General features: G+C 43.6%; 2 protein-coding genes across 4 annotated transcripts; one reads left to right on the top strand and one right to left on the bottom strand.

Moving 5' to 3' along the window:
- Positions 1-416: 416 nt before the first annotated feature.
- LOC139421508 (potassium voltage-gated channel subfamily A member 1-like) lies at positions 417-9,814 on the bottom strand. 2 transcript variants are annotated; one of them, XM_071172468.1, is made up of 3 exons: positions 9,454-9,814; positions 6,701-7,531; positions 417-3,681 (listed from the first exon to the last, which is right to left on the bottom strand). In XM_071172468.1, the coding sequence occupies exons 2-3, from the start codon at positions 7,433-7,435 to the stop codon at positions 2,773-2,775; spliced, it is 1,644 nt and encodes a 547-aa protein (XP_071028569.1). In that variant the 5' UTR covers positions 7,436-7,531; positions 9,454-9,814; the 3' UTR covers positions 417-2,772. The 2 variants fall into 2 exon arrangements, with proteins under 2 accessions (XP_071028569.1, XP_071028570.1); XM_071172469.1 differs by having other exon boundaries at positions 6,701-7,478.
- A 1,418-nt stretch (positions 9,815-11,232) lies between these two features.
- Positions 11,233-17,719, top strand: LOC139421467 (17-beta-hydroxysteroid dehydrogenase 14-like). Of its 2 annotated transcripts, XM_071172400.1 has the most exons (9): positions 11,233-11,605; positions 11,707-11,745; positions 12,385-12,482; positions 14,768-14,834; positions 16,431-16,522; positions 16,671-16,775; positions 16,879-16,946; positions 17,116-17,212; positions 17,395-17,719. In XM_071172400.1, the coding sequence occupies exons 1-9, from the start codon at positions 11,515-11,517 to the stop codon at positions 17,536-17,538; spliced, it is 801 nt and encodes a 266-aa protein (XP_071028501.1). In that variant the 5' UTR covers positions 11,233-11,514; the 3' UTR covers positions 17,539-17,719. The 2 variants fall into 2 exon arrangements, with proteins under 2 accessions (XP_071028501.1, XP_071028502.1); XM_071172401.1 differs by lacking the exons at positions 14,768-14,834; positions 16,431-16,522.
- The last annotated feature ends 984 nt before the right edge of the window (positions 17,720-18,703 follow it).

Genomic DNA, 18,703 nt, shown 5'->3' with positions numbered 1-18,703 from the left:
TCGTTATTGTTTACATAGTTATTTCAATCTGCAAAATACACAGTACATGTTTCTTCTGGCTTCATGGCTCAGAAGAAGCAACCACAGAGTCCTCAGTATGATGTCCCTGAGCTGGGATGACTAGGAGGATTTGCACTGAGTGCTTTGACCTCTAGAGACTAAAGAGATAGTTGCAAGGAGGGAAATCAACTCAATCCTTTGGGGTGCGTGTGAAGTGGGAACTCAAATGATCCAATCTGCTCTCTCAGTTAAACAGATGGTGTCTAAACCTACCAATAATATCATACATTTAACATATTATGTCAACATTTTGAAAGACTAGACATTTTGGTTGTTGTTGTTTAGATAATTGTTTTGTGGTGAAGACATCTGCTGACTCATCTCCCCTCTGTTAACAAAACAGGGACTCATTTAGATAACTGATAAAATACCATCTTTATTAAATACAACAAATATAAACAGGGTTTACAGTCATAGAGCACATACTGGTAACCACACACACGTGTATATACACACACACACACACACGCACACACACACACACACACACACACACACACACACACACACACACACACACACACACACGCACACGCACACACACACACACACACACACACACACACACACACACACACACACATACACACACACACACACACACACACATATAAACAGGGCTCACAGTCATTGAACACGTACTGGTAACCACACACACCTGCACACACACACACACACACGTAAGCACGCACTCAATCACATACTGGTACACACACACACACACAGTCATAGAACACATACTGGTAACCACACACACACACATATACACATACACACACAACCCACTCTCTTATACAATCTGTGCAGCTCACAATCTCTGATCATGAGAACATATTTCTAAAGCACAGTATAAACACTGAACACTGTGCAAAGCATTTTGTTAAGACACATTCTAAATAGGCAAGATAATTGAGGCACCATGGTAACATGGACAGGGGCAGGGATGTGTCTTTGGATGACCAGTAAAGTACTTCTACCCAGTGGGGTGAGTGTGGATTTAGGCCAGTGGTATCTACTAGTGTTAGTCCTGCACAGCCATTGGGAGGAAGGGTCAGCTGGAAGCCTGACAGGTCCAGGATCAGATTTCCCTGCCGCCCAGCCTAGCTGTCTCCATTACACACTGAAAACTCTCCACTGGCCAAGGACCAACACTTAGGGCTGCTCTCTGTTTGCACCACAGCCCCCAGGCTGATCTCTTTGTGTTCCACGTCACCACAATACCACTGCAGAGCATTTCAGCCATAGCTTTCAAAGACGGTGCCCAGTCCCATCAGGACATTGAGTGTTTTTACACATAGTCCTCTTTAAAAGAACTGATCTTTGAATGAGGTCTCAACTCTTTTGTCAGTTCACTTCACCTATCCTGTGGTCCAAGTCCTCTTTGCATTGCCATGTTTAGAAAGGAACCAAGATCTTTTTCCAAAATTCACTCAATGCACTCCAGGTTTTTACAAAGTGCAGTGCAGGACAAGACATTCCATCAAAACGTGTTATCGGACAGCTATATACACCTGCTTACATTTTGAAAGCTAATAGACTGCATTTAGTGAAAAAAGGGGAGAAATAATCATTTTAATCAGAAGACACTACTACATGTAAATATTATTGGTAACAGAATAAATAGCAGAAGAATAACTGCAGATTAAATAATACTGTAATTAAATATTGTACACCCAATGTAGGCTACCACCCTTTTAAGAGCTAGAATTGATTTTGGACCCTATGTTGTGATTCTCACCAAATATGTTGTTGTCTTCTCACACTATTCAAACCCCACAATCAAATAAACAGTTTATGAACCTCTCTTAGCCTATTGATCACATATGGCAAACAAATAATCTGAACTAAAAACTAAACATTTCTGTGGATTCTTGACAATCGCTAATCAATATAAAAAAAATAAAAAAAATTCCATGAACCTGCACATCCACTTCTCTCTTTTGTGGCACCAATGTGAGTGGTTACGGCAAGGGAAACAATGCTGCAGTAGCCTAGTGTGTCGTGCGGAAATAATGACAAGTGAACCTGGGGAGCTTTGTGTTCACATTGCCCTAAAAAAGGAATCAAACCTCGGAATTCAAGAGAACCGAACTCAGACCAGCTCTCGAGATGATCTCAGTTCGGTTTGCTTAGGGGGCTCTTCTCTCTTCTTCTGAGGGGGTCTGAGTTCTTTGAGAGTGTTCACGCTGCACAAAAAAATTTGCAAACTGCACTGGGTTCACAAAAATGGTAAAAACGCCCTTAGTCAACCCTCTACACACATTCAAAACGGCCCTGTGCATTTAGCTAGCTAGCACACAATAACAAATAAAATGGCACTGCAATTCACTCATGTCTTAAAAACACCAACATTTACAATTGCTAGAGTTGTATGTACTGTATAAACTGTTATTACAATCTGGTAAATATATAATAAATAAATATACATTCTGTTTCAGCTGTTTTTATTGTCAATATGATGGCATCTTACTCGATTCTCAGTGACATTAGCAAAAAGCAAGCTGTCACAATATCTCTGCCATGGTCTCATCAGTTCTGTTTGTAGTAAACGGTGTAAGCCATTGACGGTGCAAGTAAGTCCTTGAGTAAAATAGTATTTATTTTGTATCTCGTCTCCTTTACCATCCTCCTTTATCTTTCTCTCTATTTAACTTAGAGGCAGAGTACCAGGGTTGTATTCAGCAGATCCTCTGTCTATCCATCCATCCTGTCTCACACCTGAGTGACCAGGGGTTCCCTGAGGTACACGTTGCCTTTGTTCTCCCACCCGTCCTGCCCCGCACACAGTCCTGACAGCAGTGTCCCATTGAGGGGGTTACAGATTCCCTTGCAGTCGCCCACATACAGGGGAGTGTAATCTCCCTCCCCCTTGTCTCCATCCTCATCCTCACCCTCCCAGAGAGAGGTGCTGATGTGGGTGTACTCACTGATTTTCTCGAGACACTCCGTTTCTCGGTGATAGAAGTAGCTGAAGTTGGACACAATGACTGGGACTGGCAGGGAGATGGTGAGCACACCAGCGATGGCACACATGGAGCCCACCAGCTTGCCCCCCAGAGTCGTAGGGTACATGTCCCCGTAGCCCACTGTCGTCATGGAGACCACGGCCCACCAGAAGGCCTCGGGGATGCTGGTGAACACCGTGTCGGGGCTGTCCGCCTCGGCGAAGTAGACAGCGCTGGAGAAGAGGATGACTCCGATGAAGAGGAAGAAGATGAGCAGGGCCAGCTCTCTCAGGCTGGCCTTGAGAGTCTGGCCCAGGATCTGCAGGCCCTTGGAGTGACGCGACAGCTTGAATATCCTGAACACCCTGACCAGCCTAATGACCCTGATGATGGCCAAAGACATGCCCGGGTCCTTGTTGGAGGTTTTGTCCCTGGCCAGCTCTGTGCCCAGAGTGACGAAGAAGGGAATGATGGCAAGGAAGTCGATAGTGTTCATCACGTCCTTGAAGAAGTGGAGCTTACTGGGGGAGCTGGCTAAGCGCATAATGAGCTCAAAGGAGAACCAGAAGATACATATGGTCTCCACCTGGAAGAAGGGGTCATGGAAAGCACTGCCAGTGGGAGGGACCAGGATGGTGATGTTGGGGAGGGTAGGATGGGGCTGGTAGGTGAATTTCTGGGGGGAGAGAAGGAGAGAGGGATAGTGAGTGGTGTTAGAAATGAAGCAGGAGAGATTGAAGGGAGATAAAACAGTGAAGGGGGGATGACCGTGGTTTAGACAAGAGATAACAAATAGGGTTGTAACGTCTCCTTCCAACTCACACCCTCCAACACGTAGATCCCCTGAACGCAGCTAACTTTCCAGCTCACTCTCCAGATCCCAATCACCTGGATTCTAATCACCTGTTCACACACCTGTATGTCATTATCTCACACTATTTAGTTCAGTTCTTTGCACCCCGTCACTGTGAGGTTTTGTTTGTTTTGTGACACACGTCTTTCAGAGCGCTGGTGTTCCTGTGATGTACTCCTCCAGTGTATGATAGATTTTGCCTGCCTCACTAACAACGCCTTTTGCCTATTCCCTGCCTGTACTTTAGCCAATCGGTTTTCCTGTTATCTACCTATTGCCTGATCTCCTGGACGACGTTACTAGCCTTTTCCTTGCCTGTACTGTTGCCCTGTTGGACCCCCTGTGTGTGACCTTCTGCCTGCCCCTGGACCCAGCTACCTGCCTCCTCCTGTGGACCTTTGCAATAAACACCTGCTGCGCACTGCGCTTGAAACCAGCTCTCGGTCTCCCCTCGTGTTCATTACAAGGGTAATGAAGGACATAAATGAATTGATAAGAAATAGTAATGAGGGAAGGTTAGACAGAGGTCGGGGAGAACCATGATGACTACAGTAAACATGAGAAGGAGGAGAGAAGGAGGAGAAGTGATTATTTTAAAGGTGGCAAAGTCTTTCCTCAGCAGATGTGGAAAATGCATCACAGTCTGATTAAGACTGTGATAACTGTAATACTGTGTTAACATAACTTCACTTCTCTCTCTCTTTCCTTACGCAGACCTTGATGCAAATGTGTTTCGTCTCTATACTTAAACAGAAGAAAACATTATAGAGCATGACTGCATGTGACAACGGCTAATGTTACAGCGCAGCGTCTGGACTGACTGAGGAATCTGACACTTCATTTCATCCTTACAATGTTTTCTAAGAAGCAGTCTTGGGGTTCAAAGTGAGACAGTCAAATGTAGGTTTTATGGTATGTCCAGCCATAAGACGGATTGGAGTGAAATGGCTCAGAATTGTTATTGCCTGTGATAAAATTATAGTGAAGCAAAAGTCTATGATACTCTGTGTGTTAGTGCCTGTCCGTGTGCCTGCATGAGTGTGCCTGTGTGAGGTGCATATACAGCAGTTGTTTGTTTGTGCATATACTGCATATGTTAGTCTCTGTGTAGAGGCCTGGAATGCTTTTACCAACTGAAATGACAGTGACATTTGCCCTCACATTTGTCACCCACATTAGTTCCATTTCTCCTCACCTTTATGAGGTTGAAAAGCCATGATCACACTGCCCCGACAGACATTCGCACTCTTTGTCACCCAATAAGAAAGGAATAACAACTAGCCGCTCATTCCAAATGGTCACAGAACCGTACAGCATGTCTTTCAATACTGTATGCAGTGTCTAGAGCTACCGTTGCAACGGGAGGTGGTCGTCTTGTAAAAGACAAGGATTTATTTTCAGTTGCTGCCACCTATGCTGCCATTTTGAGTCTGTACAGAGCACTGTGTCTTCTGTCAGATGTTCAGATCATGTGAGTGTGTGTGAGTGACTGAGTGAGTGTGAGAGGTCGGGTGTGTGCATATGCGCTTCGGTAAGACCCACCGTATACCATGTGTTCTGTGCTTTTGCATGATCCCTCAAAATCCAAAAGCAGCTAAGCCAACCTTGTCGGTAAGCCACTTGGCAGGTGAAGTTCATTTCATTTTGTGCGAGTCATCAAATAGGTGTTCTGTACTACTCTTTCCATGCCTCTTTCAGTGGGTATGAGTCAGTGTGTTTATTAATGGGAACCAACGTTTACATGTTGATGTGCTCTTAGGGTTGTCCTTACACTATATATAGCTCCTTTAGATCTCTAAGGAGTAACGTGAGACACGCTCCTCTCCACTCTCCTCTTTTGCACTCCACTTTCACTTACCCTCTCTCCCTCTCTCCCCCGTTCTCTCCCTCTTTCTCTCTCTCCCTCTCTCTCTCTCTCTCCGTTTATATGTTCCTATCAGCTCCATCTATTCCCATACGGAGTCGTCTTGACAGTGATCCTGGAGCACCAGTCAATGTGAGACACAGATGGACAGTGATCTGGAGATACCATCAATAAAGCATAATGTTCTTTGTGCAGTCCATATTTACCCCTCCCTTCCTGCCTCTCATCTCTCTCTGTCCCACCCCTTTTTCTCTCCCGCTCTTACCTGCAACCTCCCTCTTTCTCTAGTTCCCTAACTGTGATTCTCTCTCTCCTCCAACCTATTTCTCTTGTTTTCCTACCACACTTTAGTTCCCCCTCTCCTCACCCCCCACTCTTCCCATTCCTTTCCCTCAATTTTAATGACATGACTAAAATAATCTCAGAAATATCTCTGTCCTGTGTGTGTGTGTGTGTGTGTGTGTGTGTGTGTGTGTGTGTGTGTGTGTGTGTGTGTGTGTGATGGTGTGTGTGAGGGTGTGTGTGTTGCATGTTGTGTTTAACCCTGTAAGGGGCCTGTGTCATCACATATGTAGTATTTATGTTCCACAGGGTGACATCTGTCATTGACTTTCACCAACTGTCATCCACTAACTGTCATCCTTCACTAACTGTCATCCTTTACTAATTGTCATCCTTCAATGACTATTGATGATCACCCCATCATCAGTCTCCAAATGTGCTAACCTCTGTTCTCTTAGCACCCTGTCGAGATGCATTCCTTACTCTTTCATCCTCTCTTCATTCCTCTCTTCATTCCTCTCTTTATTCCTCTCCTTCCTCTATCTGTGCTTTATGCACATCTCCCGCAGCCTCTCCTTTCTCCTGGTCCATTTGTATCCTTTTCTACTATTCTCTGTTTCTCTCTCATTCTCTCTCTCCTGTGTGTCATTTCTGTTTGGCCCTCAGGCCCCTGGCCCCACAACAGCCCCCTCTCACCTCTCGGAGCTCCTTCTCGTTCCTGAAGTCAGGCAGCGTCTCCAAGCAGAAGATGGCGATGGACACCACAATGACCATGACGCTGATGATGGCGATGATGCGTGCGCCCGAGGAGGATTCTGGGTGCTCAAAAAGCATCCAAACCTTCCTCTGCATCTCGTTCTCAGGCAGCGCAGGCACCTCCTCCTTGGGGAAGCCCTCATCCTCCTTGAAGCGTTCCATGATCTCCTCACCAAGCTCATAGAAGCGCAGCTCATCCAAGAACACATCCAGGGGCACGTTGGCAGGCCGCCGCAGCCGCCCGCCAGACTGGTAGAAGTAGAGGATGGCGTCAAAGCAGTTCCGGTTCCGGTCCAGGAACAGCTCATTGCGCAGAGGGTCAAAGTAGCGAATTCTGCGGTTAGGGTCCCCCAGGAGGGAGTCAGGGAACTGGGCCAGAGTGCGGAGCTGTGTCTCGTACCGCATCCCCGACACGTTGATGGCTAGCCGCTCCGTCAGGGCCCAGCCCCCCCTCCACAGGGAGCCTGAGCGACGACAGCTTTCCCTTTTCCCCTCAACCCTCTCCTTTTCACTGCCGTTGTTCTCTGTCTCCTTCTCTCCCTTCTCCGCCTTGTTGCGCTGGTCCTTGGTCTCCTTGTCGCTCTCGCTCACCTCCTCTGGGAGATGTTTCTTGTCTCCTTCTCCTCCTCCTTCACCTCCACCCTTGTCATGATTCTCCATTCCTTGGTCTGTCATTCAGCTTCTATTTAGTTCTTTGTGAGGACAGTTTGTCCCCTTACTCTAGAGAGAAATGCACAACGCTGCTGAAGTTATCAAGAAAAATATCAGGTACTGCAGAAGAAGAGACATATCAGGTAAAGGCAGATAAAGAAGTGGGAGGAGAAACATCTCACATTATTGGCAATTTTAATACTCAGAATTATTTAACGGAAATGTGATCATTAAGTACTTTACTCCAATTCACCCGCAAATACACTACCGGTCAAGAATTTTAGAACACCTACTCATTCAGGGGTTTTTCTTTATTTTTACTATTTTCTACATTGTAGAATAACAGCTTTGCACACTCTTGGCATTCTCTCAACCAGCTTCACATGGAATACTTTTCCAACAGTCTTGAAGGAGTTCCCACATGTGCTGAGCACTTGTTGGCTGCTTTTCCTTTACTCTGCAGTCTGACTCATCCAAAACCATCTCAATTTGGTTGAGGTCGGGGGATTGTGGAGGCCAGGTCATCTGATGCAGCACTCCATCACTCTCCTTCTTGGTCAAATAGCCCTTACACAGCCTGGGGGTGTGTTGGGTCATTGTAACTGACTTGCCTGGTTAAATGAAGGTTACATTTCAAAAATAAAATAAAAATGTCCTGTTGAAAAAACAAATGATAGTCCCACTAAGCCCAAACCAGATAGGATGGAGTATCGCTACAGAATGCTGTGGTAGCCATGCTGGTTAAGGGTGCCTTAAATTCTAAATAAATCACAGACAGTGTCACCAGCAAAGCACCCCCACACCATAACACCACCTCCTCCATGCTTTATGGTGGGAAATACACATGCGGAGATCATCCGTTCACCCACAAAGACACGGCGGTTGGAACTAAAAATCGCCAATTTGGACTCCAGACCAAAGGACAAATTTCCACCAGTCTAATGCCCATTGCTCGTGTTTCTTGGCCCTTGCAACCCTCTTCTTCTTATTGGTGTCCTTTAGTCATGGTTTCTTTGCAGTAATTCAACCATGAAGGCCTGATTCATGCAGTCTCCTCTGAACAGTTGATGTTGAGATGTGTCTGTTACTTGAACTCTGTGAAGCATTTATTTGGGCTGCAATTTCTGAGGCTGGTAACTCTAATGAACTTATCCTCTGCAGCAGAGGTAACTCTGGGTCTTCCATTCCTGTGGCGATCCTCATGAGAGCCAGTTTCATCATAGCGCTTGATGGTTTTTGCGACTGCACTTGAAGAAACTTTCAAAGTTCTTGAAATGATCCATACTGAGTGGCCTTCAAGTCTTAAAGTAATGATGGACTGTCATTTCCTTTTGCTTATTTGAGCTGATCTTGCCATAATATGGACTTGGTCTTTTACCAAATAGGGCTATCTTCTGTATACCACCTCTACCTTGTCACAACACAACTGATTGGCTCAAATACATTAAGAAGGAAAGAAATTCCACAAATGAACTTTTAAGAAGGCACACCTGTTAATTTAAATGCATTCCAGGTGAATACCTTGTGAAACTGGTGAGAGAATGCCAATAGTTTGCAAAGCTGTCATCAAGGCAAAGGGTGGCTATTTGAAGAATCTCAAATACAAAATATATTTTCATTTGTTTAACACATTTTTGGTTATTACATGATTCCATTAGTGTTATTTCATCATTTTGATGTCTTCACTATTATTCTACAATGTAGAAAAGAGTTCAAATAAAGACAAACCCTTGAATGAGTCAATGTTCTGAAAGTCTTGACCGGTAGTGTACAAGACACATTTTACATCTAGAGTAAAGAATAACAAATAAAAGCATGAACTAGACAGGTGTTATTTCAATCAGAACCGTTAACCTTTATGTTCAGAATGACTGTTTCTTTAATCAGAACATTAGTCTTTACAGTCAACACAGCCATTATTAGAATAACACAGAGTCCTACTCATAAACATCCTAGTTACATGCCATGCCCAAGCATGCTGCTGTGAAGTAACCATATTATTGGTGTTATTTACAAGAAGCAGCCTGCACTGATCCACTCACCCCTCTGTCAGTCAGCTACTGTTGAAAGAGACTAATTACTCAAGAGAATCACGGTGCCTCCACTACTGTACCTCCGCCACAGGGTGTCTGTCTGTCTGTCTGTCTGTCTGTCTGTCTGTCTGTCTGTCTGTCTGTCTGTCTGTCTGTCTGTCTGTCTGTCTGTCTGTCTGCACCATGGCTCCTTCAGGGGTAGTGTTAATCTGTCTGCTGATACCCCACCCTGGGTGAAGTGAAGATAGTTAAGCTTGTTTGTAGGTCACAGCCTTCAGTCTCTCCCCTTTGCTCTCTCTCATGCCGACTATTTCTCTGGAGAATGCTGTCAGGTCGAAATTCAATCCACTGCCTTCTCTCTACAACCTCAGCACGGTGTCCTCTTCATACCCCCACCCCCTAATGTCAGCCCCCTGCCTCTCTCTTAAAGTCCTCTTCATACCCCCACACCCTAATGTCAGCCCCCTGCCTCTCTCTTAAAGTCCTCTTCATACCCCCACCCCCTAATGTCAGCCCCCTGCCTCTCTTAAAGTCCTCTTCATACCCCCACCCCCTAATGTCAGCCCCCTGCCTCTCTCTTAAAGTCCTCTTCATACCCCCACCCCCTAATGTCAGCCCCCTGCCTCTCTCTTAAAGTCCTCTTCATTCCCCCACCCCCTAATGTCAGCCCCCTGCCTCTCTCTTAAAGTCTTCAATTTCCCCTCTCTCCCTGTCATAAACAAACACACAAAAACACACACACCATCCTCAACACATGTACTGATGTCCTCACGAGACCCAAATGAACACCCATAAAATCCCAGTGAGAATGTATTTTGGAGTTCCATCCTGGCTTCAGTATTTATAATGCTCCTGACTAGGGCCCTGTGTTTTTCTGACCATGTCACCTTACCAGGAAACACTCAGGGCCATAAATTAGTTATGTAGCAGAGCCAATGCATTTCCTGGTGAGGTGTGGTCAGGAAAAATGTAGGGCCCAAGTCACATTTACAAACATGTTAACACATGTTATGAGACCAAACAGTAAAACTGAAAGCCTACAACAAAAAGCCATGACACTCCTTTTCTGATGATCCTTTCGTAAGCCTTTATTCAGTTGGCTTAGTGTATAGTATAGTATAGGGTATGGTGCACACGTGTCAGACAGGTAATGACTCACAGGTGTTGTGTCAACAAAAATGTAAGTGACATATAGTGACCACTGTAAGATGTCAACAGCCTTATTTCTGGGCCAGAAAAAGGTTACATGGGGCGGCACGTAGCCTAGCAGTTAAGAGCGTTGAGCCAGTAACCGAAAGTTGGCTGGTTTGAATCCCGAGCCGACTAGGTAAATAAATCTGTTGACGTGCCCTTGAGCAAGGCCCTAATTGCTCCAGTAAATCGCTATGGATAAGATTGTAAGCTAAATGACTCAAATGTAAATGTAAAATAAGAATTGATGGTTGAGTTAACTATTTAGAGACGTGTGCGAGTTGGAAGGGGGGGAAAACATGTAAAATGTATAACAGTTATAACACTGACATGAGGTGGATTTGACAGGAAAGTGAGCAATAAAGCGTTTAAAGTATTTTTTTTATTATGCATTAAACAATTGCAAAAACCGTCCCATTGGCTTCTTGGTTAATTGATGAATGTAATGGTTTATTTTTTCCATTTCAGAATATGCCTCATACATAGACTGAGAAACCGGTATGCATGTTGACACAGCAGGTTGCAGCACCAGGATGTCCGTTAGAATTTGCATGGAGCTTAAAACTACAAGTCCCACAAAACCGCTCACCTGTCTTCACAGACGACAACAAAACCCATGATTTTTGAGGAACTTGGAGGAGGGAGGAGAAAGTTAACGTATAAATGTAAAAGGCAAAAAGACAACGGGAGGGATGCAATTATATATTTTGCTGCATGTAAAGAAATATAATAAAAAGTGAAGCTTGGAAAGAGGGCAAGTAACTTTGTTTGCGGCATTCGACCAACACAGTCAACCAGGTAGTGGCGGTTCTTTGCGAACGTATCATCACTGAAATCATCACTGAAATCATCACCCGTGACGGGTTGGCTCTAGTGAACATGTCAGGCAGTACATTGCGTTACGGAGACAAAGTTGTCATTGTGACCGGCGGGTCCAAAGGGATTGGTAGAGGGATTGTCAAAGTATTCGGTAAGAATCAAAGTTGATGATTTGAAGTTAGTTTGTTGAGATTTGAGCAGAGTGGGGTACTGTGGAAACAATAATGTGCTATTCTGTTGTTTTTTTCCCAGTGGAGAATGGGGCCAAAGTTGTCTTCTGTGCAAGAGGGGGTGAGTGTCTGCACGTTTATTCGATTTTTTTGCTCAGATTAAAGTATACCATTGCATGTGTGGTGGAACTGGTGGCTTCTACGGTTGTGGCTAGATGGAGTACAGCTACGTACCAAAAGTTGCATGTTCGAGTTGTGTTGGTGACAACTGTAGGATTGTAGCTAAGCCTAACCTTAAACTTTTTCTCCGAACTTGCTACGTTAATTCTCCTAACCTGCTACTTGAATTATCCTAACCTGCTACTTTAATTATGCTAACCTGCTACATTAATTATGCTAACCTGCTACATTAATTCTCCTAACCTGCTACATTAATTCTCCTAACCTGCTGCATTAGTTATCCTATCCATTTAGCCACAACCGTAGAAGCCATCAGTTACAAGAAACCATCAGAATCACCACACATGTATCAATAATGTTTTCACAGAATCTTCATTCATCAGTAATCCATTGTTGAAGACTTTATGAATCATTAAAAAAATCCCTCTCTAAATCATCTTTACATTGCATATTCATAAGTTTACTGTATTCTTATATATATATATATATATATATATATATATATATATATATATATATATATATATATATATATATATATATATATATATATATATATATATTTTTATTTTTTTTACAGTGGCAGCAGGACAGGCTCTAGAGGCTGAGCTGAACAGGGCAGGGCCAGGGTCATGCAAATTTGTACCTTGTGACATCTCCAAAGAGGAGGACATCAAGGTAGGGCTTCTGGGCAATGACTTATCTTATAGGGCAGTGAAATGAGAGTCAAATGATCACTCATATGCACAACATTTCAACAGAGTTTATATCCTCATTCCTCACATGACCTGTGGTTGATCAGAATGCTTACTATAACATTTTGAATTATAATCTACACTCCACCTATCTTTAGTCTTTGTTGGATTTTCCCTGTCTGTGAAAGGACTCTTCTCGTCTGAGTTTACTCACAGCTCTAGCAAGCCCCTTGCTCCTCATTTTAAGGTCTGCTTATAAACTGCTTAGAAATCACTATTAAAGGCCCAGTTGGTCATTATTTGAAGCTTTGTGTTTCCTGTGCCCTGGTTTCCTGTTTTCTTCCCCTGTTTTTTGTGCTCGCTCAGGCATTGAGGTCTGTGCTGACATACATTTATTAATTTGTTTTAAAAAAATAAGTATATATATACAGTTGAAGTCGAAAGTTTACATACACCTTAGCCAAATACATTTAAAGTCAGTTTTTCACAATTACTGACATTTAATCCTAGTAAAAATTCCTAAACCTAACTGAGTCAGGTTTGTTGGACTCCTTACTCGCACATGCTTTTTCAGTTCTGCCCAGAAATGTTCTATAGGATTGAGGTCAGGGCTTTGTGATGGCCACTCCAACACCTTGACTTTGTTGTCCTTAAGCCATTTTGCCACAACCTTGGCAGTATGCTTGGGGTCATTGTCCATTTGGAAGACCCATTTGCGACCAAGCTTTAACTTCCTGACTGATGTCTTGAGATGTTGCTTCAATATATCCACATAATTTTCCATCCACATAATTTTCCATCCTCATGATGCCATCTATTTTGTGAAGTGCATCAGTCCCTCCTGCAGCAAAGCACCCCCACAACATGATGCTGCCACCCCTGTGCTTCACGGTTGGGATGGTGTTCTTCGGCTTGCAAGCCTCCCCCTTTTTCCTCCAAACATAACGATGGTCATTATGACCAAACAGTTCTATTTTTGTTTCATCAGACCAAAGGACATTTATCCAAAATTCCGATCTTTGTCCCCATGTGCAGTTGCAAACAGTAGTCTGTCTTTTTTATGGTGGTTTTGGAGCAGTGGCTTCTTCCTTGCTGATCGGTCTTTTAGGTTATGATGGTATAGGACTCGTTTTACTGTGGATTTAAATACTTTTCTACCTATTTCCTCCAGCATCTTCACAAGGTCCTTTGCTGTTGTTCTGGGATTGATTTGTACTTTTCACACCAAAGTTCGTTCATCTCTAGGAGACAGAACGCGTCTCCTTCCTGAGCGGTATGACGGCTGCGTGGTCCCATGGTGTTATACTTGCGTACTGTTGTTTGTACATATGAACGTGGTACCTTCAGGTGTTTGGAAAATGCTCCCAACGATGAACCAGACTTGTGGAGGTCTACAATTTATTTTCTAAGGTCTTGGCTGATTTCTTTTGATTTTCCCATGATGTCAAGCAAAGAGGCACTGAGTTTGAAAGTAGGCCTTGAAATACATCCACAGGTACACCTCCAATAGGCTAATTGACATCATTTGAGTCAATCAGAAGCTTCTAAAGCCATGACATCATTTCCAGTAATTTTTCCATGCTGTTTAAAGGTACAGTCAACTTAGTGTATATAAACTTCTGACTCACTGGAATTGTGATACAGTGAAATAATCTGTCTGTAAACAATTGTTGGAAAAATTACTTGTGTCATGCACAAAGTAGATGTCCTAACCCACTTGCCAAAACTATAGTTTGTTAACAAGAAATTTGTGGAGTGGTTGAAAACAAGTTTTAATGACTCCAACCTAAGTGTATGTAAACTTCCGACCTTCAACTGTATCTGTATATATATATATATATATATTGGAGTGGACAGATAGATGAAGCCTCATCAGACAATTAAAATGTATTAGTGATCAGACTAACACTACAAGACGGAAGCTTTCCATAATGTTTACATTTACATTTAGGTCATTTAGCAGATGTTCTTATCCAGAGCGGCTTCTTTTTTTTCTACACATCCAATCATCATTCAGTGTCCAGATCCTGGTGCTTGTGAACAGTAGTGACATTGCTATAACCTGTTTTGTGTGTTTGACTGAGGGATGTGTGTATGTTTCTATGTTATTTTAGTGGTGTGTCTAGCTGGTTTTTCAGCTTAGGCTCTATGTAGCAAGTTAGGTAGGTACATAGGTAATGGGATCATAGGTCCACATACCTGGAGATAGCAATTATAAACGTCTTACACAGTGTGCAGTCAACTCAACGTATGGTATTCTCTCTGCAGAGGTTGATTTCAGTGACAGTGGAGCATTATGGTCAAATAGACTGTCTGGTCAACAATGCTGGGTGGCGTGAGTATCTGTTATCATTTTGTATGAGAATTGATGTTGTTAAGGAAAGAAAGGAAATGATATATCCACAAATCAGCTGATAGTTGGTATACCAATCCACATCCAGGCACTTATTTTTATTATTATATATATAGTTTTTTTTACCCCCTTTTTCCCCAAAAATTTGTCATATCCATTTTGGTAGTTACAGTCTTGTCCCATTGTCCCGAAAAACAACCCCGCCAAGCCGTACTGCTTCTTGACACAATGCACGCTTAACTGGGAAGCCAGCTGCACCAATGTGTCGGAGGAAACACCGAACAACTGTCAGTGTGCATGCACCCGGCCTGCCACAGGAGTCGCTAGAGCGCGATGTGACAAGGACATCCCGGCCGGCCAAACCCTCCCCTAACCCGGACGACGCTGGGCCAATTGTGCCTCGCCTCATGGGTCTCCCAGGTGCGACTGGCTGCGACACAGCCCGGTATATAACCAGGATCTGTAGTAACACAGCTAACACTGCGATGCAGTGCCTTAGACCGCTGTGCTACTTGGGAGGCCCTGGCAAGCCATTATTTAAACAGGCATATTCAAGCATTAAAAACACATACACTGAGTGTACAAAACATTAAGAACACCTTCCTAATATTGAGTTGCACCCCTCCTTTTGCCCCCAGAACAGCCTGGACTCTACAAGGTGTCGAAAGCGTTCCACAGGGATAATGGCCCATGTTGACTCTAATGCTTCCCAGAGTTGGCTGGATGTCATTTAGGTGGTGGACCATACTTGATACACACAGGAAACTATTTATGGTGAAAAACACAGCAGTGTTGCAGTTCTTGACACAAACCGGTGCGCCTGGCACCTACTACCATACTCTGTTTAAAGGAAGTTAAATATTTTGTCTTGCCCATTCACCCTCTGCATGGCACACACACAATCCATGTCTCAATTGTCTCAAGGCTTAAAAATACGTATTTAACCTGTCTCCTCCCCTTCATCTACACTGATTGAAGTGACATCAATAAGGGATCATAGCTTTCACCTGTATTCACCCAGTCTGTCTGATGTGGAAAGAGCAGGTGTTCCTAATGTTTTGTACTTCGTGTATATGTAGCCGATGTGAAATTGCTAGCTAGTTAGCGGTGGTGCGCGCTAGTGGCGTTTCAATCGATGACATCACTTGCTCTGAGACCTTGAAGTAGTGGTTCCTCTTGCTCTGCAAGGGCCGTGGCTTTTGTGGAGCGATGGGTAACGATGCTGCGAGGGTGACTGTTGACGTGTGCAGAGCGTCCCTGGTTCACACCCAGGTCGGGGGGAGGGGACGGACGGTAAAGTCTATACTATACACCTCCTGATCGTCACCTCCTGATCGTCACCCCCTGATCGTCACCCCCTGACAAAGGTGCAAGTCGTAACGCGGATGTATTTTTAATGCTATACTGGTTTTCATCGTTTTTTAAAGATCTGCATACATTTTTGTACCACTTAACACTTTTTTTGTGGATATGAAAGGCATGTTTCTTCCCCCTCTTCTACAATTCACATACTCCATAGACATTTGGTTAGTGTTTATGCTGTATTCATTGAGTTCCCTCACTTTCATCCCCTTTCAGACCCACCTCATAAACCCACAGATGACACTACTGCAGATGAGTTCAGAGATCTTTTGAATCTTAACCTCATCAGTTACTTCCTGGCCTCCAAAGTAAATAATTCACTCATTATATTTACTTTACTGAAAGCCTTCAGGTATAATGCTTTATTACTTGTTATAAGCATGTATGAGCCTTAATAATGGGTTATTATATACCTTATAATATGTTTTACGTCATCACGGGATCTCCCCTCCTCAGTATGCCCTGCCCCACCTGCGACAGCGCCAGGGGAACATCATTAACTTGTCCAGTCTGGTGGGCTCCATTGGTCAGAAAAATGCAGCACCGTATGTAGCCACTAAGGTGAACTAAAAATCTAGATAACTGTATGCAGTACTTTATTCCACTGTTTGTGGCTTGGAGAAGTAGGCCTAACAGGGGTGATGTGTCTCTTTTCCTCCACAAGGGGGCGATCATTGCCATGACAAAAGCCATGGCTGTGGATGAGAGTCGGTACCAAGTGAGAGTCAACTGGTGAGTAGAACTGGCATCTGTCTCCATTTACAAACTTTTAGGATGTTCTACTTATTTTTTTCTCTTGCCCCTTTGTCTGTCCTGTTTTAAAAATACTTTTGTATTTTTCCACTTTTTCCTCTTATCTCTAGCTCTGTTTGCTGCAGTCTAAATGTGTATTATCTTGTAGCATCTCCCCTGGTAATGTGATGACACCTCTGTGGGAGGAGCTGGCTGGACAGACTGCAGATACCTTAGCTACCATTAAAGAAGGAGAGAACGCTCAGGCAAGTGCTCACTTCACAGGAGCCAATACAAGATATACGATGAAATATAAGATCTGTTACAATGACATATTTCAGAATGCATTGAAAAGGGAGGGTTGGTAGAGACTTCCTAATTTCACTTGCATCTCTCGTCTTGATGAACTTGATGGCTCATCTTTAACATTCTTCCTAATCTCCAACAGCTGCTTGGTCGAATGGGGACAGAAGCTGAGAGTGGGTTGGCTGCTCTGTACCTGGCTGCTGATGCAACGTTCTGCACTGGGATAGACCTGCTGCTTAGTGGAGGAGCAGAACTCAACTACGGCTACAAGAGCCAGGTCCCATGAGCAGGCCTCCTGACCAATAACAGGACCTGTTATGTTCTATTGCCATCCTGCTTGAGATTATTGAACCAATCACCCTGTTTTATCCATAGCCATGGGATGTAGAGGTGCTGGAGATGGTACCCCCTGGTGGTGAGATGGTAACGCTGCAATAATTTGTGTTGCAATAAAAACGATGAAACTATTTTTTCCGTTGCATTGTTGATATAAATGATCATGGGATTGGGGTAGGGGAGAGAGGAAAACATGGGATATGTATATATGGAACCTATTTTGCATGGAGCGCTCTCAGCTGTGCGCTCATGATATGCTCCTATCTATTCAGTGTGGTTGGTTTGGAGTTGGACACGCTCTGCTGTACGATAGACCGTTTAAGTTAATTCGGGTCTGACCCTCTCCACCCTCCATATTCTATTCTTTCCCCCTTGTGGCGGATATCAAGTGATCTGGAGCAGTTTTCGCAATCGTGTCCACATACATTTTCTATTAGTTTACGATTCTAAACTTGGCGTAAAGGGAATGGGAACTAAATCAAATTGCGTTTTCTCGCACTTGGCTTTCAGGCCTGCTGCTGCCCATGTCAAACACGTAGCCGTACTTGTCAACTAGTCTAGCATGCAACACAGTGCTGGGCACGGCCCAGCAAATGACGCTTTCCACCCGCTGGTGCTGGATCGTGGTGAGCTATTTTCTCCGCGATGGATCGCATAGCTGTCAATTTGTGCTCAGTTTTAATTTAGTTAAAACGGCCCTCTAGTTATATTTATCTTAACCCTCATGTGTTCTGTTCGAATTGGACCGATTTACAAGTTTTCTCTCTGAAAAATGTAGTTAATTTAATCTGATTGTCATAAGGTCCCATGACTTTGTCCACACAGGGCATCTGAACACACAAAATACATGTAGACGATTTCCATTACATTTTGGGTGTTTTATTGAACCTTTGTACACCTTCAAGTTTGTGAAATTCAAGTATCGAGAAGCTTACAATTTATCCTACCATTTCTACCCATCTTCATTTAAGTTATGATTATCATATGCACATTTTCGTGGAACAGTGTCATTTCAATAGTAACGTTTTCGTTTCTCAAAATCATTGTCACGTGGCTAATAATACAAATATGTTAAAAAGTTAAAATTCCACTAATGGGAGAGCACCAGCCTCTGC

The sequence above is a fragment of the Oncorhynchus clarkii genome, chromosome 12 (assembly GCF_045791955.1).
Source record: "Oncorhynchus clarkii lewisi isolate Uvic-CL-2024 chromosome 12, UVic_Ocla_1.0, whole genome shotgun sequence".
In the NCBI taxonomy this organism is placed as follows: domain Eukaryota; kingdom Metazoa; phylum Chordata; class Actinopteri; order Salmoniformes; family Salmonidae; genus Oncorhynchus; species Oncorhynchus clarkii.
The sequence above is the reverse complement of the archived record's forward strand: the minus strand, read 5'-3'. Positions and strand labels throughout refer to the sequence as shown.

Bases quoted from the DNA above. Each gene is read 5' to 3' on its own strand.
- LOC139421508 (XM_071172468.1), bottom strand. From the start codon at position 7,435: ATGACAGACCAAGGAATGGAGAATCATGACAAGGGTGGAGGTGAAGGA. The intron at 3,682-6,700 runs GTGAGAGGGGGC...CTCTCCCCCCAG, and splicing joins ACGAGAAGGAGCTCCGAGAG to AAATTCACCTACCAGCCCCA.
- LOC139421467 (XM_071172400.1), top strand. From the start codon at position 11,515: ATGTCAGGCAGTACATTGCGTTACGGAGACAAAGTTGTCATTGTGACC. The intron at 11,606-11,706 runs GTAAGAATCAAA...TTTTTTTCCCAG, and splicing joins AGGGATTGTCAAAGTATTCG to TGGAGAATGGGGCCAAAGTT. The intron at 16,947-17,115 runs GTGAGTAGAACT...ATTATCTTGTAG, and splicing joins TACCAAGTGAGAGTCAACTG to CATCTCCCCTGGTAATGTGA.